Source organism: Gopherus flavomarginatus, chromosome 12 (genome assembly GCF_025201925.1).
Source record: "Gopherus flavomarginatus isolate rGopFla2 chromosome 12, rGopFla2.mat.asm, whole genome shotgun sequence".
NCBI lineage: Eukaryota > Metazoa > Chordata > Testudines > Testudinidae > Gopherus > Gopherus flavomarginatus.
The window spans coordinates 25,753,770-25,779,754 of record NC_066628.1 but is presented as its reverse complement, the minus strand read 5'-3'; the positions used below and the strand labels follow the sequence as shown (position 1 = coordinate 25,779,754).

At 47.4% G+C, this 25,985-nt stretch overlaps 1 protein-coding gene across 1 annotated transcript in view; it reads right to left on the bottom strand.

The window, feature by feature from the left end:
* Positions 1–25,985, bottom strand: part of DHRS7C (dehydrogenase/reductase 7C) — a 56,153-nt gene that overhangs the window by 4,701 nt on the left and 25,467 nt on the right. The window contains exons 5-6 of the mRNA XM_050919839.1: positions 20,157–20,249; positions 7,668–7,823 (exon numbers count right to left, since the gene is read on the bottom strand). Coding sequence (XP_050775796.1) covers positions 7,668–7,823; positions 20,157–20,249 — 249 coding nt within the window. The remainder of the gene's footprint in view (positions 1–7,667; positions 7,824–20,156; positions 20,250–25,985) is intronic.

The window sequence follows — 25,985 nt, the reverse complement described above, 5'->3', positions numbered from 1 at the left end:
CCGCTTGAGGCCCCCAAACACCGCAGTGGTGGAAACCATCTACACACCTAGAGAAGACCTGTCATATGGCTTTTTTCTTGTTCCCTGCCTGGATGACCCATGTTTTATTAACAGGAGCTGAGACTGAGCACATTGTTGGAACTTCAACTCTCAGGAGCGAATGGTGGAGCACTATAGGGATAAACAGGAGAAGAGAAGCAGGCTTAGGACAGTTAATACTGAGGCAACCCTTGCAGCATGATAGCTTAGGTTGAGCAGAGTCATCTGTTCAGAGTTGATTTTTCGAAGTGCTCTACAATCCACATGAATAGTCTGATTGGCCTGAAGACTGCTGTCAGTTGAAAGCCTGGTGTAGAATTATTGGGGTTTAGCCTGGTTGAAAGCCTGATGTAGAATTATTTACAAATACAGGGATACAGAATCAGGGATACAGCAATATAGCCCCGCCCTGTTTTTTAAATATTGGCTGAGTATATGCTACTAACACACAGAGACCAGGCTGGCAAGCTGAGAATGGGCAGGCTCAGTGCATGGCACAGGCACATGGTGCTGTTATGGGTACATTTGAGGAGTCAGAGTTGTTGCACACCATAAGCACTCAGCGCTGACACCACTGGTGAAGGAGAACACCCCATAGAGTTGAAGGGGTGGGTCACACCGCTGCAAGCTTGCAGGGGTGTACAACTGCCACTGTGAACCTCCTGGAATTGCTGACAGGTGTTTAGGTGCTTTTGAAAATCCCTCTAGGCACCTATTTGCATTTTTAGACATCTAAATACCATTGACAACCCAGCCCAAAGTCACACCATCATCATGGTTTTAATCCAACCCCTCCATCTGCCCTACAGTGGAAGCTGGGGAGTGGGAGCTGCTCTTGAAGAGTATCTTCCCCATGCCTGGGAACCGTTGCACCAATGCAACTCCCTATGGCTTTGATGCTTGCCAGCAGCCACAACAGTTTCCAGCAGGGAAGATCTTACTAGAGCACCAGCCCTGCTTTCTGGGACAGACAGAACATTGACACAAGGGGTGGGTTCGGACAGAGGAAAAGTACCATTGGATTTTGTGCATTCACAGAATCACAACCCTTTGGGGAAGGGCCCCATGCATCAGCCATGCCCAGATCAGGGCAGTCAAATGCCGTGCATCACACTTGATACTTGCATATCTCGCTGCCCCATCACTCTCCAGCACCCAGCAGAATCCATGCAGCCAGCTGGACCATGGGGACGAAGCAGGCATTTGCCTGTAAATGCTGCTTTCTGCCACATGCAGATACTGTGGCACCTGCAGAGAGGGTTTCTGTTCCTATAGTCCTGCCCTTTGTTTATCTATAGGGCAGCATTAGAGAAAGCTTCCCCACACACTGCCCTGGCAGCATGGCTCAGCCCTGAGTTAGGGGAGAACTTCCTCTAGGGCAGCAGTTCTCGACCTTTGCAGACTACTGTACCCTTTCAGGGGCCTGATTTGTCTTGAGTACCCCAAGTTTCACTTCACTTAAATACTGCTTGCTTACAAAATCAGACATAAAAATATAAAAGTGTGAAAAAATTACTTTTTCATTTACCATGTAATTATAAGATAAATGGCAACTTCCCTGCTTGAGAAACACTGGTATAGAATATAGAGCAGTATAAAGACGTCCTTGTCTGTATGAAATTTTTATTTGTACTGACTTCACTAGTGCTTTTCATGTAGTCTATTGCAGTGGTTCTCAAACTGGGGTCGCCGCTTGTTCAGGGAAAGCCCCACGTGGGCAGGATCGGTTTGTTTACCTGTCATGTCTACAGGATCAGCTGATTGCGGTTCCCACTAGCCATGGTTTGCCGCTCCAGGCCAACGGGGGCTTCAGGAAGCGGCACGGGCCGAGGGATGTGCTGGCTGCCTTTCTTGCAGCCCCCATTGGCCTGGAGCGACGAACCACGGCCAGTGGGAGCCGCGATCAGTGAACCTGCAGACACAACAGGTAAACAAACTGGTCCTGCCTGCCAGGGGCTTTCCCTGAACAAGCGGTAGCCCTAGTTTGAAAACCATTGGTCTCGTAAAACTAGGCAATTAGTCTACATAATCCCTAGAAGAGCTCTGTGTACCCCCAGGGGTGCACATACCCAATTGAGAACAACTGTTCTAGGGGCCTGTGGCAGTGTATGTACACTTTGTCCCCCTTTGGAGTGGATCATGGGTGTGGTGACACCATGGTTACAGTCTACCAGACCATCCTGGGCCTCACGATAGTGCGGCCCAATGGCAAGAGTCAATACAGTGGCTGCCCTTGGGTTCAGGGCTGCACGGCCTAATGACCAGAAACAATACAGCGGCTCCCAAGTACAGGGCAGTATGGCCTAGTGGGCAAAGTCAATACAGCAGCCCTCGAGTGCAGGGTAGCATGGCCTACTGGCCAGAGTCAGTACAATGGCCCTAAAGTGCAGGGCAAAGTAGCCTAATGGCCAGACTCAATATAGTGGCCCTCAAGTGCAGGGTAGCATGGCCTAGTGGCCAGAGTCAATACTGCGGCCCTCACATGCAGGGCAGTGTGGTCTAGTGGCCAGATCTGGGAGGCCACCACCAAAGGGCAGTGGGAGCTAGGGTAGGGGGACCTGGGCCCACCCAACTCCACCAGGTCCCAGCCCAGGGCCCTAACAGTGGCAGAGTTATCCACAACTAGGTCAGCAGGGAATCCAACCACAACACACTGAGCTTACATGGGTGAGAGATACCACTCACTCCACCTCCATGGGCTACTTCCTACCATGTATCCTGAAGCTGTAGTCCTGAAGCTGTTGGGGTCTCCGGCCTCCTTGGCACAGGTAACTCCCTGGGACTCCGACTCCTGCCAGTCAGCTATAAGCAACAGGTCTCTAATCTGGGTATCAGGATTTCTGGCTCCTGTAGGCAAGGGCTATAACAGTTCCTGGGCTGGAGCCTACCCAAGCATCCTTCCTCCTTGGCTGTCAGCCCAGACTGAGCTGGGCTGCTCTCCTTTATACTAGAACAGTAGTTGGAGCATGACCAGCAGGTTCTGGGAAGGGGGGACTTCCTCACCCACACTGTGGGATTAACCCTTTCTTGCCTAGTGCAGGGTTTGCACACCCCATACAGGGCCCCAGGGATAGCTCAGTCCCCACAGCCCAGCAGTTCTTGGCATCTCGGCTGAGTTGTCTCATTGGTGCAGTGGGGGATGGTAGCAAATCGTGACTTATTTAGTGGTAACTGGAGTTCATGAGTCTTATGTTGATGCCTATTGGGAAGTCTTAAAGACATTGCAAGTGTTTGGTCTTGATGGTAATTCCCACTCCAGGGATTCTGTGTTTTTTTTTTCCTTTCCAAAAGAAGGTGCAATGCCCAGCTGGTTCTCTAATAATGCCCGTGTCTGCCAATCTAGTTTCACTGAGTGCTACAATCTCAATGACATGTTTTGAAAGGAGAGCTGTTCTTCTTTCAAATTGAGAGGTGTTGTCATTGTCTACCATGGTCTTGATGTTCCTATCCACAATCTTTAGTGCCTTTTTAGTTATCTTTGGTTTTCGACAGCACTGAGGCTGATCCACCACCTGCAGTAAGCTGGCCAGATATGATTTGGACAGGCAAATTTTGAGGCATCTTTTCTAGCCCCTTCCCTTACAAAGGAAGAGCAGTGTAATCCTAAAAAGGACTGCTCAGTTGCCTGGGGAGTTGCTGAGCTTCCCTGCTGCCCATGGGTCAGGGATGGGTGACCAATGTCCCAGGCTGCCTACGTACAGGCTTGTGGCTATGACTGCCAGTAATCAACTTCACCTGTTGCTTTGCAACTCTTCCATCGCCACAGGACTTTTGAAGAGAGATGTGCACGAATGACGTGTGCGTGAGGTTGATTAAAATGGGAGTCGTTGCACTGGAACAATCCCATTCTCTCAACTGCTGAAGCTTGGTCCAGTGGCACAAAGGCTGTTACAACTGGAAGCTTCTTTAGCTGAAGTGGATAGCCAGGACTTCTATAGTGCCCCATCATGCCTTTCACCTTCCACAATGCGTCGCTGCGCTGCTTTTCAAGCCGTTGGAATAGCACATGGTCTCTTTCACCTTGGCTACCAGAACAGTCTTCATATGCTTGGAAGGGCAATCCCTAAATCACCATCAGTTTCCACACTTCCAGTTACCCTCACCTGGTTTAGCCCGTCCGCTGAGTGAGGCAGTTTACTGGGGTGTGGCAACCACAAGTGAGACTGGGTGTTCAGTGTAGACCAGAGAGGAAAAGAACCACCCAGAGTGCAGCAGTTCAAATTGCTCAAAGATATTACTTCTCCCATACACCGCATACATCCTCAATTGAAACAAGTGCTACCAACCAGATACCTCAAAAGCCTATTCAGCACCACCATGACTCACTACTCTCACTTGAAGAAACAGAAAAGGCAATCCATATGTTGAGCTCAGGAAAGTCCACAGGCAGGGATGGAATACTGGCAGAAATATATAAATCTGCTGGTCCAAAGATGGCAACAACACTCCAGAAGATCCTTACTGACAGCTGGGAGAATGAAGAAATGCCACAAGATTTCAAAGATGCCATAATTATTCCTTTATTTAAAAATAAAGGTAGCAAAATAATCTGTGAAAACTACCGCGGCATATCTCTCCTGTCTGTTGCTGAAAAATATCTTTGCTCGTGTCCTCCTGAACAGACAGATCTCATCTGTCTCAGAAGCCAATCTATCTGAGGCTCAGTGCAGATTCAGACCTGGCTGTAGCACCATAGACATGATTTTTAGTATCAGGCAAATATAAGAAAAATATATCGAACAAAACATGGATCTGTTCAGTATCTTCATTGATCTGACAAAAACATTTGATACTGTCAACAGAGGAGGATTATGGATGATCCGTGGCAAATTTGGTTGCCCTCCAAAACTAGTAAAGATCATACATTCATTCCATGAGGGGATGCAAAGTCAGGTACTTTTTAATGGAGATCTGACTGTCTCCTTTCCCATTTCAAATGGAGTCAAACAAGGCTGTGTCCTTGCCCTTGTATTGTTCAATCTCTTCTTCACCCAAGTTCTCAACCATGCTACAAACAGGCTCAACAGATGCATATACATCAGATACAGACATGACGGTTCAATCTTCTAATAAGAGAAGCACTCTTTGGGGATGATTGTGTTCTCCAAGCACACACAAAGGGAGATCTCTAGTGCATCATAGATCGCTTCACTGAAGCATCAAAATTGTTTGGCCTCACAATCAGCCTGGGGAAAACTGTGGTGTTGCATCAGTCATCTTCCTCACTCCATGCCATATCCCACAGCATCTCCAATAGTGGAACCCAACTAAAACAAGTTGACAATCTTACCTATATCAGCAGCAACATCTCCAATGATGGATCTCTTGATAAACAGATCATGAACAGGATACATAAAGTTTCTCAGTCATTAGGAAAGCTATGCAACAAAGTCCTGAAATCCCACAACAGAACCCTCTCAACAAAAATAAAACTTTACAACACTTTTGTGCTCACATCTCTCCTCTACGGCTCTGAGACCTGGACACCATACAAATGTCATATCAAACAGCTAGATGCCTTCCATATGTAGTCTCTGCTCACCATTATGGGGATCTGCTGGCAAGACAAAATTACCAACCAGAGGTTCTCCAAAAATCAAATGCCACAAGCATTGAGGCCATGCTGATAAAAGCCCAACTATACTGGGTTGGACACATCATTAGGATGCCTGAACATCGAATCCCCAGAAAAAATGTCTATGGATAATTGGCACAAAGACTTCAGAATCAAGGCCACCTCAGAAAGTGCTACAAGGATAGCATCAAGAATAGCACACACTTTGGTGCAATAAAATCAGATGATTTTGAGGAGGTTGATCAAATAGATCAGTCTGGTGACACACAACACTCAGAGCTTTCCAAGCTTTTGAAGAAGACAGAAATAATTGACTGTCAGCTGCAAGGAAAAGCTTCATACCACTTCTATAGTCAGGGCTGCCCAGAGGATTCCGGGGGCCTGGGGTTTTCGGCAGCGGAGGGCCCTTCCATTCTGGGACCCGGCGCTGAAGTGCCCCAAAGACTCGCGACGGGAGCCTCTCACCTCCGAATTACCGCCAAAGAGGGATCCACCACCGAAGTGCAGCTGGGTTTTGGTGGTAGTTCGGCAGTGGGGGGCTCCCGCCGCGGGTCTTCGGGGCACTTTCGGCAGCGGGTACCGGAGTGGAAGGACCCCCCGCCGGCGAAGAGCGGGTGCAGAAGAAGCTCCAGGGGCCCGGGCCCCATGAGATTTTTCCAGGGCCCCCGGAGCGAGTGAAGGATCCCTCTTCAGGGGCCCCGAAAAACTCTCATGGGGGCCCCTGTGGGGCCTGGGGCAAATTGCCCCTCTTGTCCCACCCTCTAGGCAGCCCTGTCTATAGCTACCAAGACACTCACCAATGACTTTGTCTGCCCGATCTGCTCACGAGCATGCGCGTCACCCTTTGGACTTCAGAATCCACAAAAAGAAATAGCATGAAAACATCATTCTCAAACCAACAGACTACACAAGACAGTGCATGTGAAGACACACTGTGCGGAGAATGCCATTTTGCTCTTCAAAATGGCATCTTCCTTGCTGTCTGTGGTCTCAGGGGGATAAATCACTAAAATGAGGTCACATTGGCAAAGAGTTTGAGAGCTCCTGCATTAATGCAAAGTACAGTGGGGAGCTTGTGCTATCAGAGCTCAGACGCAGCAAATTCATCTCACACACGAACCACCAAACACCCAGTTTTTAGCCCACCTGGCATGAGGAAAAGCCTGAAAAGGTGAACTAAATGAAAACTAAAGACTGAGACCAGTTAGTAAAGAAACAGACACAATATTTAGTACTTTAAAAAAAAACATGATTTTTAAGTCATTCTTATGATTCCTAGGGGCCTGACACGGTGCTTTGGGTTGACAATACAGGATCAAATCAACTGGCTGCAAAAGCTTTCCCAGTCGAATACTCCTCTGGCAGAATGGTGAGTAAAGTTGCATGGTTTTTTCTCTCACCCAAGCTGAACTCATTTACTGTTTCTTCTCAATACCCCAGTGATACTCCTTCTTCACTGTCCTTCCCTTCCTCACCTGCCCTTTTGCTGGCCTCTCTTCCATACTCCCAGCACACCTTTCCCCATCTCCACTTCCTTTCCTCATCACAGCCCCCTCCCCTGCCTAGTGCCTTTCTTTTCACACACTCCATTACACTTTCCCCTGTTTTCCTCCTCTCCCTACACTGCTCACATGATTATGCAATCTATCTTTTATTCTGCCCGCCATCATCTGTTCTCTCTGGGGGCTCGTCTCAATGAACATTTATGGTTTGTCTAAGGATGGGAGTGGGCTTCAGAGCCCAGACTCCAGCCCAAACTGCAACTTCAAAGAGCTGTCAATACATCTGTTTTTAGAGCTGTCCACCTAGGCTGAGAAGCTCACTTCCACAGGCTGGGTAGACATACCCTTAGTTCACAGCAAGCTGGGATGCAAATCTGCCTGCACTAAGGTGTGGACTCTGCTGCCATGCACTAACATTTCTCTAGAACATTTTGATCAGCTCTGATCCACTTTGAAACATAGTCCTCTTATCTCTCTTCTATCCACCCACCCCCTATCTCACTATCCACTTCTACTGCTCCTTTGGCTCTCATTTGTTCTTTGAACCTTACATTTCCATATGGAGGCCTCCCAGTTGCCAGGATCTGGTTGAACATGGTATGAACGGATGAATGTTGGACTCACGGTGCTGATACAAACATCAAATTCTTCCACTTCAGCTCTAAGACAATCAAAAAATCCTTGTGCAGCGTGCTTAGAAGCAGCATCTAAGAGAAAAGCAACAGGAGAAACAGCCTTATAACATGCAGAAACAGTGACTTACGCATACCTTGACTTTTCTGCTTCATAACTGTGCCTGCACATGGTAACAATTTTCCAGAGAGAGGAGAGGAAACCAAAGTCAATGATTGGATAGATTCATTCTGCAACTGAGGGCAGGTGAAATGGACACCCAGTAGTACATCATACAGACATAGTTATGAAAGCGCTGATCATCACTCCATAGCTAAGTTGAGCATAGCTGAGTTGAATGTAAGGTTTAAACCAGGGATTTAACCACTTTGCTTAAATAGATTGTATCTCCCCAAACTTACAGCGCTTATTCTTTGCATGCAGGATAATTTTTATGAGAATTTACAAGGAAATCTGTTAATTGGTGTCTGAGTTAAAAATAATTGCCAGCTCTGGCCATATCATCGAATAACCCAATTTTGAGCCCTGCTGGAGCCAGGCTAGCATTATTGAGAAACACCAGCCAACACACATTTCCAGTCCAGCCTGTACCTCCGATTGGCTTCTCTGCTCAGGAAGTAGGGGCAGGGGGCAGGCAGAACTCTCCCCTCTGCCATGGGAGCCAGAGAATACTTTTGTATAGGAGACCAGGGAGAAGGAGCAGAAAGATCCCAGCAGTTCAGGGCAGCTCCCTATGTAATGGGTCACTCTGCTCCTTGCTCTTCTGTCCCCGTATCCTGCAAGACCAGGCCTGGGAAAAGGAAGAGGGGGAGTGAAGAGGGGCCAACTGCAGCTGACCCTCCAAGGCCTGCAAACAGGTTGTGGAGATCCCCCAAGAGCTGCAGCAGAAGCAGAAGTGAAGGCTAGAGGGGACACAGGGCTGATATTGGGCCTGGGTGACTGTCAGATATGGGAACAGAATTGATTTGAAGTCTGAGGAGCAAAATTAATTGCTAAGTGGGGTGGGGCCGGGGGTGCAGATATTGGACAAGCATTGACATGCAGTGGAGGAATATAATTAGTGGCAGGGCTGGAGATTAGGTAGGTGTCAGGGTGGGAGAGACAGAATTAATTCATGGGATTTGGGGGACTGAAGAAAAGATGAATATTCTGCACCATCAGACAGCAGCGAGAGCACCTGCTGCTGGGAACAGAATCACCTCCCTCAATAAATCTGGGAGAGCTGGTGTCACTGAATACACCCCTGTATTTACATCCTACACACTATTCTAATAATCTTTATACAAAGCATGCCTTTTATTGAGATTCCCGCTGAGACCTTTTCCACTTGGCTTAACAAGAACCCCTTTTCCAGTTCTAGGAGAACATTTCATCCAGTTCTCTGGGATCCAAAACACTCAGTTCTATTCTGGATTTTATCATTCAAGTTCCTTTATTTGACATAGAGCAAAGCTACTCTGTGTTTATCAGACTTGAAGGTAGGGGTTGGTATAGGGCATACCACACAACCAAAGTTACACAGAAAACCTCTTCCTTTATATCTATTAACACATTGTATTTGCTTTATATTAAATCACACATTTTTTATTGGATTGGCTACTTTGCAGGAACCAATCCCTGCACAGCATGCTCTGTCCATGTGCTGTTCACAGGGCACCTGATCTTTACATTCCAGTTTTATCTCATCCATTGTCTCTAGCACCAGGGTATTACTGCTTATCTTAGTTAGCACTAGCCTGACTCTAGCATACAGTTTGTCAAGCCCCCATTTATAACTTAACCTTCCATTCACCTTCCCAGTCATGCCCACTAAGAATTTAGGCAAGTCACTTATGTTAAGCCAGGCCTACACCTTGTATGGTATCATTTGAAAAATCATAATTTGCTGGTCAGTATTGTCCTGGTAAAATATGTACGGCAACATTGCATGTGAAGTTATAGGATTGCTCTGTCTGGTGTTAGTAACACACGTTCCAAACCTCACAGACCTGCCCAGGCAGAAGTCAGGTCTGTCCTAAAAAAAGGAAGGAATGTGCGCTTGCCTCAATTTGCATTAAGCAGGAAACAGAGGCATCAAGCAGAAAGGAAAACAAAGGAAGTTCAAACAGGTGAAAATAAAACAGTAGAGACTGTCCTTCCACATAGACTCTTTGACTCCTGGTTCTCAGCTGGAAATGTTTTTGTAGAGGGGGACTGAAACTATAAAAAGGAAATGCAAACACCCCAAGGCACCCCTGTCTCTCCCACACTGCCCATCACACTCACTGCACCTGAATAGACAAAGGAAGAGGCGGTTGGACTCTGGGGATGGAAAGGAGTCCTGACCTAATGATTTTGGTCAGTAAGACTGCTGAAAGCATGTAGTGAGAAAACTTTGTTCTGAATCTAACATAGTTTATTAAGTTGGGCACCTGGTATGTGTTTTATCTTTATTTTCCTTGTAGCCACTTCCGACTTGAATGCCTCATTATTTATACTTACTTATAATCTAGCTCTTTGTACTTAATGAGCTTGTTTTACTATTTTATCTAATCCAGTGTGTTCAAGTTGAAGCATCTGGGTACCTTCATTTGGGGTAACAAATTGTGTGTGTATTATTCTGTTAAACGAATAAGGGACTTAACATATTTGTACTGTTCAGTAGAGGGCTGAGCAGTATAGAACATACATTTCTGGAGGAAAACCCAAGACTGGGAGTGTGTTGGGATCACCCTGCAGCATAACGTAGGCTGGGAAGAGTCAAGGTGTGACTGGCTGGCTGCAGCACACACAGATGTAGCTGGGAGTGACTTACATGCTGGAGGCTGTTTGTGAGCAGTCCAGGTTGGAGGCTACAGCAGCAAAGCAGAGTAAAGGGCACCCCAGATTACAGGGTGGGATGACACAGCTACTCATTGATCTGGATTGTACCCTGGTATATCACAGCTGGCAACTCTAATTATCACATACACATACTGGGGGTGGGATGGGGGGAGAAATCAACAAGGAAAAGACAGATCCCAAAATCTGATATTTTTTTAAAGTTTCATGATTTTTTGGGATCTGACCTATAATTTTTTAACCTTTGGATCTCATGATACTTCAGCAATGTGTATTAGTAGGACAGTTGAAGAAAGACAGAAACGGAGCCAAACAGAGCTGTTCAGAGAGGAGGTATCTTCACTGCAGAGTTAGTTGATCAGCACTTGGGCCTGAGCACCCCAATCAGCCTTGTCAGGGTGAGAGCAGCCACACTGCAACCCATACCCAAATTACTGTGTCCTCACTGATGCTGCACTTCTCTGTGTGTTTCTGGAGAGAGAATGGTCTTTAATGCTTAAGTCAGCTGGATCACTTTAAGTGAATTATGGGGAAACTTGTGTGATGTTCTGGGCACACAGGGACTTATGAGAAGACATTGGAAGACTATCAACACTAGAGTAGTAGCCTGCATCCTCACTGCAAGGTGAAAGCGTTACCCAGGCTCTAGCCTATAGCCTGCTCTGAACCAGGTTGGCCCAGATTGAAAACACTACCATACTCATGAGAGAGTTTGTGTGTGAATGGGGGAAACATTCACATAAATTAACTCTGCATAAACTTAATGTGTAAATATGTTAATATGAAAATAGATACCTCTCCAGTCTGACCAACTGATTGCACATCCTGCTTCTTTGTATATTGCTATAAATGAATGTATTGGTTCAGCTGGTACCAAGGAATGGAGACTGTCTCTTCCAAGCCTGGAAAGAGACCACAACTCTTTGTTGAAGAAAGCAAGGTTCTAGGAAGAACACTGCTCCTATATCCAACCCTGCCTGTACTAGAACCCCATCCACTTGTAACGTAATCCCAACCGGCACGTAGGAATTTACTGAGTTCAGAGTGAAGAAGTCAGCGAGGGCTTTCTGCCCCTCTGGTCCACAGGATCTCCTTCCTATGAGGTATCTGGTGCCAAAGGGTGGCTTCTTCCTTTGCCATTGCACGGATCCCTGCTTGTGGAGAATGTCCCTTGGTGAAGCATATTGGAGTATGATGCCTCCATTTTCTAAAGGTCCATTACACAGCTTCCTCCAAATGGCAAGGATCTGATTCCAGTGGTTTGTTACTCCAGAAGCAAATGCCCTCATGTTTTGGTTCCCCACATGATGTCATTCCTTTAGCCATCACAACTCCCTTTACAGTGCCTAAACTCCTTCCTGTCCCCGGCTCTGGGTGAATATAAAAGACCATGATGCCTGTGACTTATGAGGATGCTTGTTAGGATGCTCATCACCATAGATTAATGAAATTTAAGGCCAGATGAGTCCGTTGTGATAAGCTAGTCTGATCTCCTGCATAGCACAGGCCATGGAATCCTGTGACTCCTACACTGAGCCCAATAACTTCTGGTTGGACTACAGTGTATCTTTTAGAAACAAATCCAGGCTTGATGTAAAGACTGTTAGTAAATGGGAATCTGCCACATCTCTTGGGAAGCTGTTTCAATGTTCCAGTTACTGTCACTGTTAACAGGTTTCAGAGTAGCAGCCGTGTTAGTCTGTATCCGCAAAAAGAACAGGAGTACTTGTGGCACCTTAGAGACTAACAAATTTATTTCAGCATGAGCTTTCGTGAGCTACAGCTCACTTCTTCGGATGCATAGAATGGAACACACAGATAGGAGATATTTATACATACAGAGAACATGAAAAGGTGGAAGTATGCATACCAACAGGAAGAGTCTAATCAATAGAGATGAGCTATCATCAGCAGGAGAAAAAAAACTTTTGAAGTGATAAGTAAGATGACCCATAGGAGGTGTGAGGAGAACTTAACATAGGGAAATAGATTGAAATAGTGTAATGACCCAACCATTCCCAGTCTCTGTTTAGGCCTGAGTTAATTGTATCTAATTTGCATATTAATTCGAGTTCAGCAGTCTCTCTTTGGAGTCTGTTTTTGAAATTTTTTTGTTGCAAAATTGCCACCTTCAAGTCTGTCACTGAGTGGCTAGAGAGGTTGAAGTGTTCTCCCACTGGTTTTTTAATGTTATGATTCCTGATGTCAGATTTGTGTCTATTTATTCTTTTGCATAGAGACAGTCCGGTTTGGCCAAGAATAAATGGACACAAATCTGACATCAGGAATCACAACATTCAAAAACCAGTGGGAGAACACTTCAACCTTTCTAACCACTCAGTGACAGACTTGAAGGTGGCAATTTTGCAACAAAAAAATTTCAAAAACAGACTCCAAAGAGAGACTGCTGAACTTGAATTAATATGCAAATTAGATACAATTAATTCAGGCCTAAACAGAGACTGGGAATGGTTGGGTCATTACACTAACTGAATCTATTTCCCTATGTTAAGTTCTCCTCATACTTTCTATGGGTCATCTTACTTATCACTTCAAAAGTTTTTTTTTCTCCTGCTGATGATAGCTCATCTCTATTGATTAGACTCTTCCTGTTGGTATGCATACTTCCACCTTTTCATGTCCTCTGTATGTATAAATATCTCCTGTCTGTGTGTTCCATTCTATGCATCCGAAGAAGTGAGCGGTAGCTCACGAAAGCTCATGCTGAAATAAATTTGTTAGTCTCTAAGGTGCCACAAGTACTCTTGTTCTTCTCACTGTTAACTATTTGTACCTTAATTCCAGCGTGAATTTGTTTAGCTTCAATTCCCAGCTGTTGGCTCTGGTTCTGGTTTTGTTGGGTAGTTTAAAGAATCATAGACTTTAAGGCCAGAAAGGACCTCCAGGTAATCTAATATGGCCTCCTGTATATAACAGTACACCAACCCTTTGCACACTCAACCCAACAACTGAAATTAAACCAAAGTATTATAGCCAACAGGAAACTAAACCATTGTGATCCACGGGGAAAGAATTGGCGGAACCAAGGTACACCAGTGCCCGACCCTCCTGAAACGATAGGGAAATGATTTAGTGAGATATCCAGATGATCCTGGCAAGAGACCAGTGCCCCACACAAGATCACTGTCATCCTGACTTGGAGGAAAAATCCTTCATGATCCACTTGAACCCTTAGAATGTGAGCGAGAATCAGCCAGGCAGAGAGAGAAAATTCTGAGAGAGAAATTCTGAGAGAGAAAATTCTCAGTGCCACTTCAGGGCTCTGGTCTTCTCCATCCAATGTCCCATCTCCAGACATGGCCATCCTGAAGCTTCAGAGCAAGGAGAAAAATAAACAAAAAAGCCCTCCAAAGCCAGAATACACTGAGGGAAAAAAATCCCTTTCTGGTCCCTTCAAGTGACTAGCTTAAGCCCTGAAGCATGAGATTTTAGGACATAAGATGTGAACCAAAAGGGACCCCCAGAGCTGCTGAAAAACTGTCCCCTCTCCCCTCAACATACAGCTGCACTCATAAATTTATCCCATGTAGTGCATTAAACCCTCCTGCCAGATATATTTCTGAGATTCGGGAGGGGGGGGGAAAGGGGGGTAATGCACTACATGGGACACCTGGAAATTCATAAGCACTAAAAATACCTTCTCACTTATGGTTCTAATACTCAAGGCATGTCTATGCTACAGGCACAGCTGCAACTACTCTACTGTTGCACTGTAGAGTGGACACTTGCTACAGTGAAGGCAGGGTTTTTTTCCATTGCTGTAGTAAATCCACCCCTCTAGAGGTGGTAGCTGGGTCAATGAAGAAATTCTTCTGTCAACCAATCAGTGTATATGTGACGAACTGGGAAAGTTCTTAATGTTTTCTCTGAGTACTGTGTTGGTGCCTCAGTGTCCCCATGGCAGTTCTTAAGTATCTGGCAGAGCAAAGGGCCAGTGCACCTAAATGCCTGGCACTCTGTCTCCTGGCAACTGATGGCCTGGGCCCCTCCTCTGCAAAGGTGCCAGCTGAAGGTGTTGGAGACAAAGGGATCAGGTGACCTCCTGGCCCGGGAAAGGGGCTGAGGAGAGAGCAGGGGCTGGGAGAGGTTGTTAGTCTGGGGCTGGCTGGAGTCAAGGGTGGAGGGCAGACCTGGGGGTCTGGCTCACTGCCCCCCAGAATGGACCCAGCCGAGGGGTCCGGTTCGCTGTATCTACAAGCTCTGTTTTAGACCCTGTTCCTGTCATTGAATAAACCTCTTGTTTTACTGGCTGGCTGCGAGTCACGTCTGACTGCAAAGTGAGGGTGCAGAACCCAGTGGCTTCCCCAGGACCCCACTGGGGTGGACTCGCTGTGGGAAGCGCACGGAAGGGCAGAGGATGCTGAATGCTCCAAGGAGAGACCCAGGAGGTGAAGACGTGTGAGCTTCTTGCCCTGAACAAGTCTGCTCCAAGGGAGAGGAGGCTCCCCAAAGTCCTGCCTGGCTTGGTGGGGAGCAGTTCCAGAGCATCGCCTGGTGACTCCGTGACAACTGGTGGCAGCGGTGGGATGTACTGCACCCCGTGAATGGCGCTGCTTGCAGTAAGTGACTGGGGAGCAGTAAAACAAAGGAGGGATAATGAGGACCAGGCATGCCGAAGGCTCAGAGTGGGACGGTTTCAGGGGGCAGTTAACCTCTGGGAGTGTGTGACCAGCGAGAAGGACTGTTGGAGTAACAGGGTCCCCCTGAGGACTGCAGCGAGCAGTCTCAGGGGCGGAGGAGCTTGCCGCTCGACCCTGGGAGAGAGAAGGATTTTTGCAGTAGCAGCGTTCCCCGGGGGATTGCAGGAGCAGTCCCAGGGGCGGAGGAGTCTGCAGCTCGACCCTGGCAAAGAGGTGGTGATCACGAGAAGGGCTGGCACACCAGGGGTTCTTCCTGGAAACCGTGGGGGAGCCAAGAGCACACAGGCCTGTGAGTCCAGAGCCACTTGGGAACGGTGAAGTGATGGCCTATCACCATCTCCTTGAGAAGGACATTGTGATCCTGTGCACAAACAGAGGGTTACGCATGGGGAAATTCACCAAGGCACAGTTAATCGTGCAGTTGGAGGAGAAGGACCGCTCTGAGGAGCAGATTCCTTGCCCAGATGGGGCTACAAGAGGATCTGACAGCAGCTGGAGCATCAGCCAGGCATCCCCGGGAGTCTGGTCCCCAATCAGACGAGGGTCTTCACGATTGGGTTCCCTATCAGGAGATTGGAGACGGATGGGATGGGAGCAGAGCCCGAGAGAGCGAGAGGACCGTGAGAGAGAGCAAGAGCCCGAGGAAAAGCTGCAGGAGAAGCAGCAGCAGCGTGGACTGGTGATGGTGGATCAGAGAGACATAGGGGGCTGCCCAGGGGTTAGTGGGGAAACACGCCTGCGGGGGCGAGACCCTGGGACAGAGAGAACTGTGGTGGTGCAGCCCCAGATGCTGAGGGACTGTGGGACCTGGGTGAAGTTCCCTGGGGTGAAGCCCCTCACCCTGCCTAGGGCCCAGATCCCTGTGCAGACCCAGGAGGGGTTGGGCTGGCTGGTCGTTGGGGTTCTCCAGGATATCGGCTGGGAGGCCCTGTTGGGGGGTGACTGTCTCCCCATGGGACAGGATCCAGGCCCTGCTCCTGTAACGGCCGAGGGTTTGAATTCAAATCCAGGGAACCAATTGGCTAGGATGGAAATGGTCAGTGAAAATGCAAATGACCTGGCTGGCAGGGGGGAGGGGCTGCTGGGCTCAGGATACCTGCCTACCTGTAACCAGCCCCCTGGGGCTGAGTGGGAGGGAGAGATGCTCCCTGCCCCCCTGCACAGCGGAGAGGGGGCTCACACTGGCTCTGATGCTGTGACCAGAGCAGAGAGCTCGCTGCCTGCCCCCACTGGGACAGCAAGAGCAGCGTTGAGCATGGGGGGAGCTGAGACCCCAGCAGAGTGGGGGGACACCCGGGCAGGGCAGGTCGGCTGCCAAACAGGTTTGCCTGGTCCAGACGTGCTGCTGGGAAGTGATTGCACAGCAGAGAGGGAGCTACCAGGGACAGGGCTCAGGGGGGCTGTGACCCCAGGCCCAACAAGCAAGAGGGAACAGGACACACTCCCTGCCCCAGCTGCTGAATCCCAGACCGAGCTGCAGAAGGATCCCTCCTTGGAGAAGCTGAGGGAACTTGCTGGCCACAGCGCTGCAAATCCCCTTGGGGAAGGCTGCAGGGACAGAGTCCTGCAGGAGGAGGGATTCCTGTACCGGGAGTGGGCTCCCCAAGGGGAAGTAGAACTGGGGGGAACCAGGAGGCAGCTGGTGGTGCCCCAGGAATCCACAGGGTTCTTCCCGTTCGAGCTGCTGGATGGGAGGAGAGTGAGGGGACTCCTGGACCTGAAGGGGGAGGATTGGATGGAGAAGGGGGAAGACCCCCTGGGGGATCTCTTCCCTGAGGTGGGAGCCAATCTCCCCATCAGGTGTTCCCCGTTCAGAGTCACTGGGAAAGCAGCCCAGAACCTGGAGAGAGAGGTCAGGGACATGCTGGCTTTAGATGAGATCCAGCCGTTTTACAGCCCATGGGCCTCACCCGTGGGGCTGATCCCCAAGCGAGACAGGATGATCTGGTTTTATGGGGGCTATCAGAAGCTTAAAGCCATCACAGTGTCCGATGCCGACCCCATGCCTAGGCCTGGGGAGATTCTAGACAAGCAGAGGGGGATGGACAACTTGGCCCTGGCAGACACTGATAACATGTGCATCTTTAGCCAGACCTGGGAGAAACAGGTGTCCCAGGTGAAGAGGGGGCTGGGCTGCCTCAAGGAGGTGGGACTGACGGTAAAAGCTGGAAAGTGCAAGGAGGGACGGCAGAGGTGTTGTGTCTGGGCCACAAAGTGGGAAGCGGCTGCCCAAGCCCAGAGCTGGCAAAGGCCAAGATGGGGGCTCTTAACCAAGAGAGCCCGAATCACAGACCAGAGGGCTGGGAAAAGACCCAATCCCAGCTTGAACCCCAGGGGTACTGGGGTGGCAAAGGGTGTGGGCTGCATAAACCTTCCCACATGCGGCCTGCAAGTGCAATCAAGCACACCCGACCTAAGGGAGGGCGTGAGACTGGACTGTCCTGGTGTAACTCACACCAAGGAATGGGAGAGATGCTGGGGCATCCATGGGAACCTTGGTGGGTTCGAACTTCCCCAGGTCACTGGCTGAAGTGACCTCGCTCAGTTCCGTCTCGAAGGGGGGAGAGATGTGACGAACTGGGAAAGTTCTTAATGTTTTCTCTGAGTACTGTGTTGGTGCCTCAGTGTCCCCATGGCAGTTCTTAAGTATCTGGCAGAGCAAAGGGCCAGTGCACCTAAATGCCTGGCACTCTGTCTCCTGGCAACTGATGGCCTGGGCCCCTCCTCTGCAAAGGTGCCAGCTGAAGGTGTTGGAGACAAAGGGATCAGGTGACCTCCTGGCCCGGGAAAGGGGCTGAGGAGAGAGCAGGGGCTGGGAGAGGTTGTTAGTCTGGGGCTGGCTGGAGTCAAGGGTGGAGGGCAGACCTGGGGGTCTGGCTCACTGCCCCCCAGAATGGACCCAGCCGAGGGGTCCGGTTCGCTGTATCTACAAGCTCTGTTTTAGACCCTGTTCCTGTCATTGAATAAACCTCTTGTTTTACTGGCTGGCTGCGAGTCACGTCTGACTGCAAAGTGAGGGTGCAGAACCCAGTGGCTTCCCCAGGACCCCACTGGGGTGGACTCGCTGTGGGAAGCGCACGGAAGGGAAGAGGATGCTGAATGCTCCAAGGAGAAACCCAGGAGGTGAAGACGTGTGAGCTTCTTGCCCTGAACAAGTCTGCTCCAAGGGAGAGGAGGCTCCCCAAAGTCCTGCCTGGCTTGGTGGGGAGCAGTTCCAGAGCATCGCCCGGTGACTCCGTGACAGTATACACTGGGGTTAGATAAGCTTAACTACATCTCTCAGGCGTGTAAGAAATTTAGAGCTCTGAGTGCTGCTGCTAAAGCAATCTACCTTTTAGGTGTAGACCAGGCCTCAGAGTGGCGATGACTGTGTCTACTTTTTGGCAGCTGAAAGGAAGTGCTTATAGAGTGAGGAGGCAGGCTCAGATAAAGGTCATAGAGATCAGACTCCTCAAACAGTATAGCACCTGATACTCCTCCTTAACTACTCAGTATCTATGTAGTAACTTCTCAGCTCCTCTCCTACACAATATCACCATGACCTGGTCTTCCCACATCAAAGACATCCCTTCAATACCATCAACACCCACCTCTCTATCTGCGGCCCCCTCACCAGTTTTAGCCTTCACTTCCAGATTCTTTGAATGCGTCTCTTGGAGTCTCTCTCCTCTAACTCCAGCCAGGATAACACCAGTCTGGCTTCAGCCCTCTCCTCTCCCCTGAAACTGCTCTTGCCAAAGTTTCTGAGAACAGCTTCCTGGGGACCTTTAAGAGCATCTCTTCATTCCTCATCCTCCCTGACCTCTCAGCTGCTTTCCACACTGCTGATCACACTCTCCTTCTTCACACCTTGTTTGCTCTTGCCTTTTGTGACCCTTTCCTTTTCTGGTTCCTGTCCTTCTCTTTCCCAGACACAAGTACTTAGGGCCCAACCCTGGGTATTCAGATTACTAAAGAGTTAACATTATTTTAACCTGATACTTGTCCAGGCTTCCTACCTGCCGCACCATGCTAGGGCAGACAAAAAAGCAGTCACCAAAGGTTTGAGTATCTTAATCTGCCAGTCATACCTGAGCTACAAACATTGCACCCTGCAGGATACTCTTGGATCCACTAGATTCTGAAGAAACATATGGCTAATATAATGTAAGTGATTTTTGTAAAATCTATTTGAGTAGCAAATATGGAGTATAATTATGTATTGGAAGGAAAGAAGAGAATTATGAAAAGCTGATTTAGAAGAAATATAATTAATTTTTGGCAGCAGCCCCAACCCCCCCCCCAACAGTGGGCCAGCTTTTCAGTAGGTGTAAATCAGTGTAGCTTTATTGGCTTCTGTGGAACTACACCAATTTATACCAGCTGGGAATCTGGCCCATTACTTCTGTCCCCTCACTGCCTCTTGAGAATGAATCCTGAAATGTATAGAATAAATATGCAACTAAAATGCGGTTTTGGTAAATGTTGTATTATTATCTCAGATCTATACATTGCTGTTCTTTCCAGAAGCATATAGATTCTGGGGTACTTTTATGTAACCTATCAATAACACTAGTGGGGCCATCAGCCCCTGTCCTGCAATCTGATGCAGGCATGTGCACCCATGGGAAGCCTCATTCATTTCCGTGCACACCCACTGCAGGATCTGGGCCTGATTTGATATTTCCCAGTTGGCCAAGGCCATGGTTGTTGTGAATTAAAAAACTATATTAACAACTGCATAGAACATAATGACAAACTAAAAAAAATAAAATAAAGCCCAATACCACACTAGCCACTTTTTTGCAATTTATTCATCCCAGAAGTCAGAGATGATTTGCTGAACCCTACTCCAAATTAGCATATTTAATGAGCTAATATCATAATTTTCATGTCATAAGTATAGTTCACACTTTACAATGCAAATTTTGTCTTGTAATGACTTACAAGCAGCACGAAATGGGACTCCTAATTTTCCTTGGATATTATTTACTAGGACAACTTGGCCAGTTCTTCTTGAAATCATGCTGGGAAGAAGGGCTGAAAAAACAAACACAACAAGGAAAAAGTGAAAAAAAAATGAATTTGAACTAAGCAGAGATACAGAAAGTCTGTTGTAGCCATGTTGGTCCCAGGATATTAGAGAGACAGGTAATATATTTTATTTGACCAACTTCAGCTGCTGAAGGAGACAAGCTTTCAAGCTTTACAGAACTCTTCAGGCCTGGGAAATGTACTCAGAATGTCACAGCTAAATACAACCTGGAACAGATTGTTTATTACAAATAGTTAACACATATTTCAAAGTACCATTCAAGGGAAAGTGGCAAGTTAACATCCCTCCAGTCATAGGGGGGAGTGATTAAAAAGGCTGGGAGGGGGTTAGTTGGTTATAGATTGTTGTAATAAAAATAAGGCATACATTTAGTATCTCTATTCAGTCCATGATTTTTAGTGTCTATCAAAGTTATGAATTTAGTCTCCCAGGCTCATCTTTTGAAGGTGTTGTGTAGGGTTTTTTTGAGTAGGAGGACGGAGAGGTCAGATATGGAGTTATCGTTTTGTGAAAAGCATTTGCCCATGGGTGGTAGGGTGTTTTAATCTTTTATTATTTTTTTCTGTGAGAGTTCATTTGAGAACATGGTGATTATCTGATTTCACACACATAGTTGTTATTGGGGCATCTAGTGCACTGCATGAGGTACACCACATGTTGTGATACGCATGTGTAAGACCCAAAGATTTTGAAAGGTGTGTTGTGGAGGGTGTTGATCATTGTAGCAATGGAGATATATCTACACATCTTGCATCTGTTGTTCTGGCAAGGTCTGGTGCTACTTTGAGTTGGTATTTCCTGGTCTGTGGGGACTGGCTTCTGATGATGAGCTTGGAGAGGTTGGGCAGTTTTTTGAAGGCCAGAAAAGTGGGTTAAGGAAGGATTAATTCAGGATGTGGTCTCTATCAAGTATGGGTTGTAATTAGGGCTGTCAATTAATCACAGTTAATGCCTGCAATTAACTGAAAACAAAATTAACATGTTAATTTCTAATATGTTAATCACATACCTCTGGGCAGGGAGGGAGGTGTTAGAGGCATGGGGAGGGGGTTGAAACTGCAGCCCACAGCTCCTCAGGCAGTGGGAGAGGCTGAAGCCCCAGCCTTGAGCTCTGGTGGTAGCAGGGTGATAGAAGCCCCAGCCCAGCAGTCCAGAGGTGGTGGCAGGGGGGGCTGAAGCCCCGAGCTCTGCATCCAGCAGCAGGGTTGAAGCCCCCACCCTGAGCCCCCTAACCCCCTCTGGCTGAAAACAGGGGGATCACAATTTTTTTGGAGGGGGTGGGTAATCACAATTTTTTTTGAAGTCCAAATGGGGTCACCAGCACAAAAAAATTAAGAAACACTGCTATAGAGAACAGAGACCTGGCAAGCTCAGCCTCCCTGCACCAGCCTCTCTGCCTCGCCGCCTAAGGTAAAATCCACCCTCCTTTGCAAACAAGGGCTCACTCAGCTGAAGAGAGTTATGTAATAAATAAATAATAATCATAATAATTCTACATTTCTAAGTTCAACTTTAATGATAAAGAGATTGCACTACAGTACTTGTATGATGTGAATTGAAATACTATTTCTTTTGTTTATCTTTTTACAATGCAAATATTTGTAATAAAAATAATTATATAAAGTGAGATCTGTACACTTTATATTCTATGTTGTAATTGAAACAATATATTTGAAAATATAGAAAACAGCCAAAATATTAAAATAACTGGTATTCTATTATTGTTTAACAGTGCATTAAAACTGCAATTAATTGTGATTAATTTTTTTAATCTCACAATTAATTGTGAATACTTTTAAAACATTTGACAGCCCTAGTTGTAACTGTTTAATGATACTCTGTATGAGTTCCAGTGTGGGGTGGCAGGTGACTAATAGGAGTGTGTGATTGAAGGGGGTTTGGTTCCTGTGGGTATTTGGGTGACCCATTCCATGATGAAATCTACTTCTCTGGTGGGGTGTCCTTTTTGGTGAAGGTGATTTTGAATTTGTTAAGGTGACTTTCTCCTCAGTGCATATTTTGTTGTAGCTGAGTGCCTGGCTATAGATAACAGATTGTGACATCTGCTAGTGTGATAGTGTTTGGCTGGGATCTGGAGCTGTCTGGCTTGCTTTGCTCTTTCCTGTGACCTGAATGTGAGTGTTTTAGGTGCTAATCTTGAATCTGGAGCATTTTGTGTTGGGATGATTTCTGCCCTAAGTCTGGGAGTTAGAGTTGTTGAGTCCAGGGAGTGATAATATGCAGAGGGGCACTGTATTCATCTATTTGGATTCAGTTTCTGGAGGGATCGGTGGCATTTCTGGAGTCAGCAGAGGAGGAGACAGACAGATGCAGAGGGAGATGATGGACACACAGCTATGGGATATGGTGACTTTATTATTCTGGCTGCAAAACTGAAACTAATACAAAAGTGAGGCTTTGCACTGGGGAAAGGTGGACAGCACAGGTTTCCCTGAACATTTAAAGGGACAGGACATCACATTCCTTCACTCTACTTTAAAAAACTTTCCAAACACACATACATTATCGTTTACAAGGCTAATAGACAACATTATATAACCTAAGAGTTACAGGTGGACTACCACAGACTCGTAAATTGCAAGGGTTTATTCTGCCCTGGAATAATAGCAACTCACTAACTAAATAATTTATACATTCAGGTGCACAACTGGTTTTCACACTCTGTTGAGATAACATGGTGATGATGGTGAGACAGTGTCCTTGAAATGGGGTGGCACCCACCTCTCATGAGTGCCCTCTGGTCACGTGTGTCCATCTGTAGTTTCTCAATTTATCGACTCCCAGTGCCCCACATCAGCCGCTCCACATGTCAGGCGGGTCTTTGGTGACTCAGCCCTCTGGTTGAGTCACACTCTGTCCATGTGTGAAAACTAAACAAAATAACCCCCTTCTGGAGTACACTGTCCAACTGGGCCTATATCAAAGCCCTCAGTGATGTACTGTAGCCTTCCCTGGGCCAAGTCCCTTCACAGTCCAACTGGGTCCATCATGGTACCCCTCTGTTGCCCTCCACAGGTGCCAGTCCTCAGTCTGACAACAGCACATGTCTCAGTGCCATAGTTTGTCAGCTTACATGCAAAGGTTCCTGCTCTGGGATGGAGCAGCACCCCTCCCCACCCATCCAGGGTTTTGTCTCTCAGTTCTCTTCACCTGCCCTTTGGTCCTCTGACCCTGGATCTCCAGCTGCGTCAGTCTCAGCTCCCCGCTCCCTGCCAAAAGCATGACACCTGACTAGACTTTGGGTGCTGATCTCCTCACTGGAAGCAAGAAGCCCCAGGCAGATTCCCCTCACTCCTGGCTGAGAGCTTGGAGGCAAGAAGCTGCAGGGCTAGCTAGGTTTTTAGTGGGGAGGGGGAGCTGTAGAGAGCTGAGAGCTGAGAGCTGAGAGCTGAGAGCTGAGAGCTGAGAGCTGAGAGCTCTGGCTCTGGCTCTGGCTCTGGCTCTGGCTCTGGCTCTCAATCCCCTACATTGCCCCTCTTCAGTCAGTGGAAGTGCTTCTGGTGAGGACACGTATCACCAACAGAAATAGGGTAGTGTGGACATCAGCCACCACAGTATTTAATGCAGTGGCTGTACGTCAACCTAACATAGGTTGACTTATCTGTGTAGTGTAGACTTTGCCTAAGAGTAGCAAACTAATCTGCAATATGAGATAGTGGCTACTGGTCTGCTCATAAAACTGGATTTGCTGCCACTTCAAAATCTCCACAAATCTGGATTGAGCCATCCTTCTTGATCACTAGCATGATGGGTATAGCCCACTCACTGTGTGAAACCAGTGACAAGATTCCAGTGTTCACTGAACGGTCCAAATCAGCTTCCTCCAAAGGCTTCAGAGCATAAGGCACAACTCTGGGCTTGCAATATTTCATCTGAGTGTCAGACTTAACAATGAGCTTCCGTGATCTTCTGCTCATCTGCCCAGGTTCTTTTTTACAATTTTTGGAATGTCTGTCCAGTATTGCTTGAAGATTTTGAGGTGCTTTTGTGATCATCTTCATCTTGGTCCAATTCACCTTGAGCATCACAAGCCAAGGTCTGCCAGATTATGGGGGACACTTCCCTTCGATCATATACAAGAGTAAATGACTGATTGTCCATCTAGCTGAATTTTTGCCTCAAGTGTTCCTTCTAGGACTAAATTTTCTCCAGTATAAATCCTCAAAACTGAGGAGGTTTCTTCCAGGGGAACTTGTGAAAAAATCTGGTGATAGGTAGATGCTGAAATCAGTGAAACAGCAGCTCCAGTATCAAGCTCCATTCTTGTAGGAACTCCTTCAATCAAGGGTGTAACCTAGACACCATCTCAGAAACCAGCTTCTGATAACACATGCAGTGTTAGGTCTTGGTCAATGTCACTACAGCTCTTGTCTTTTTCCACATTATGAATTTCTGATTTCAATCCTTTCTTAAGTTCAGTCTTCATGAGTGTCTTCTTAGATGTACTCTGTGTCGCTGGTCGCTGAATTGTGTGACAGGTTGCGGTAAGGTGTCCTTTCTTCTAGCACTTTCTGCCAATAACCTAAGGTCCCCAGCAATCCTTCTCAGAGTATGTAGTTTGTGCATAATGGCCCTCACAGAAATTCTTTGTGTTCTTTTGGTTTTCTGTCGCATCAATGCAGGAGGAAAACTTGGTTCACACACCTTCTCTGAGGTCTTCACTGCAACTTCTACCTCAACAGCCTTCTTGAATGTAAACATTGATACAATCAGTACCTTCCTCCAGACCCAGTAATTGCATAATCCAGAGTCTAACTGGTCACACGGGGCATCGCTTAATGTTAGTCCAAACTGACAATGCTCTGATAACTTCCTTGAAGCAGCAACAAACTGTGCTACTCATTCTCCACTTCCCTCATGTTGCTGATGGAACTGATATCATCCTGCTATCATCAACAGGGTAGGACAAAACTGTTCCTGCCATGCTGGAGTAATTGCAGTGCCTGTGGCAGTTCCAGGTACAGCTGGAGATAATAGATCATGCAGCAGTTCATTTGCCTTTGGACTTGTCACTGTCAGCAAGGCTGAAACTCTGTCCTTCCGGAACGGGGTTGCACGTTACAGATTGCTCAAGTTATGCCACCCATCATTTGAGGTTTTCATCAAACTCGCTAACATTGCTGACAAAAGATGCCAGTTCTCTGGTCTCTTGTTGGACGTCACCCCTTTTCCATAGGGATTTTTTTTTCCTGGACTGTGTGAGCTGGATCACCCTCTACTTGGCTGTGTGCTTGCATGCTCCTTTGGCTATACTTGGGCTCCCTCTGCTGGCTACAGACCCTCAGTGCAAGCTAAGCTGTTTGCCTGCTTGCTTCCACTTTACTATCTTGTTTGAACAGCCCCAGCACTAACTGCAGTACTTTTATGTTATGTTCGATCTTGATTTTCCTACTTCCTCCCTCTGACTGGCTGGTTCATGCTGTCCAGGAGCAAAAAAAGCAGTCTGTCACCCTACACCTCTAGGGGAACTTAACCTCATTTTTCATAGCATCAGGTCAGGCAGAGGCAGCACTGAACACAATTGGGATATAAATTCCTTGTTGCTATGGTTGCCAGGTGTCCAGTTTTCAATCAGAACTCCCAGTCGAAAAGGGATCCTGGTGGCTCTGGTTAGCACTGCTGACTGGCCCATTAAAAGTCAAGTGGGCGGTGCAGCGGGGCTAAGGCAGGCTCCCTGACTGCCATGGCTCTGCACAACT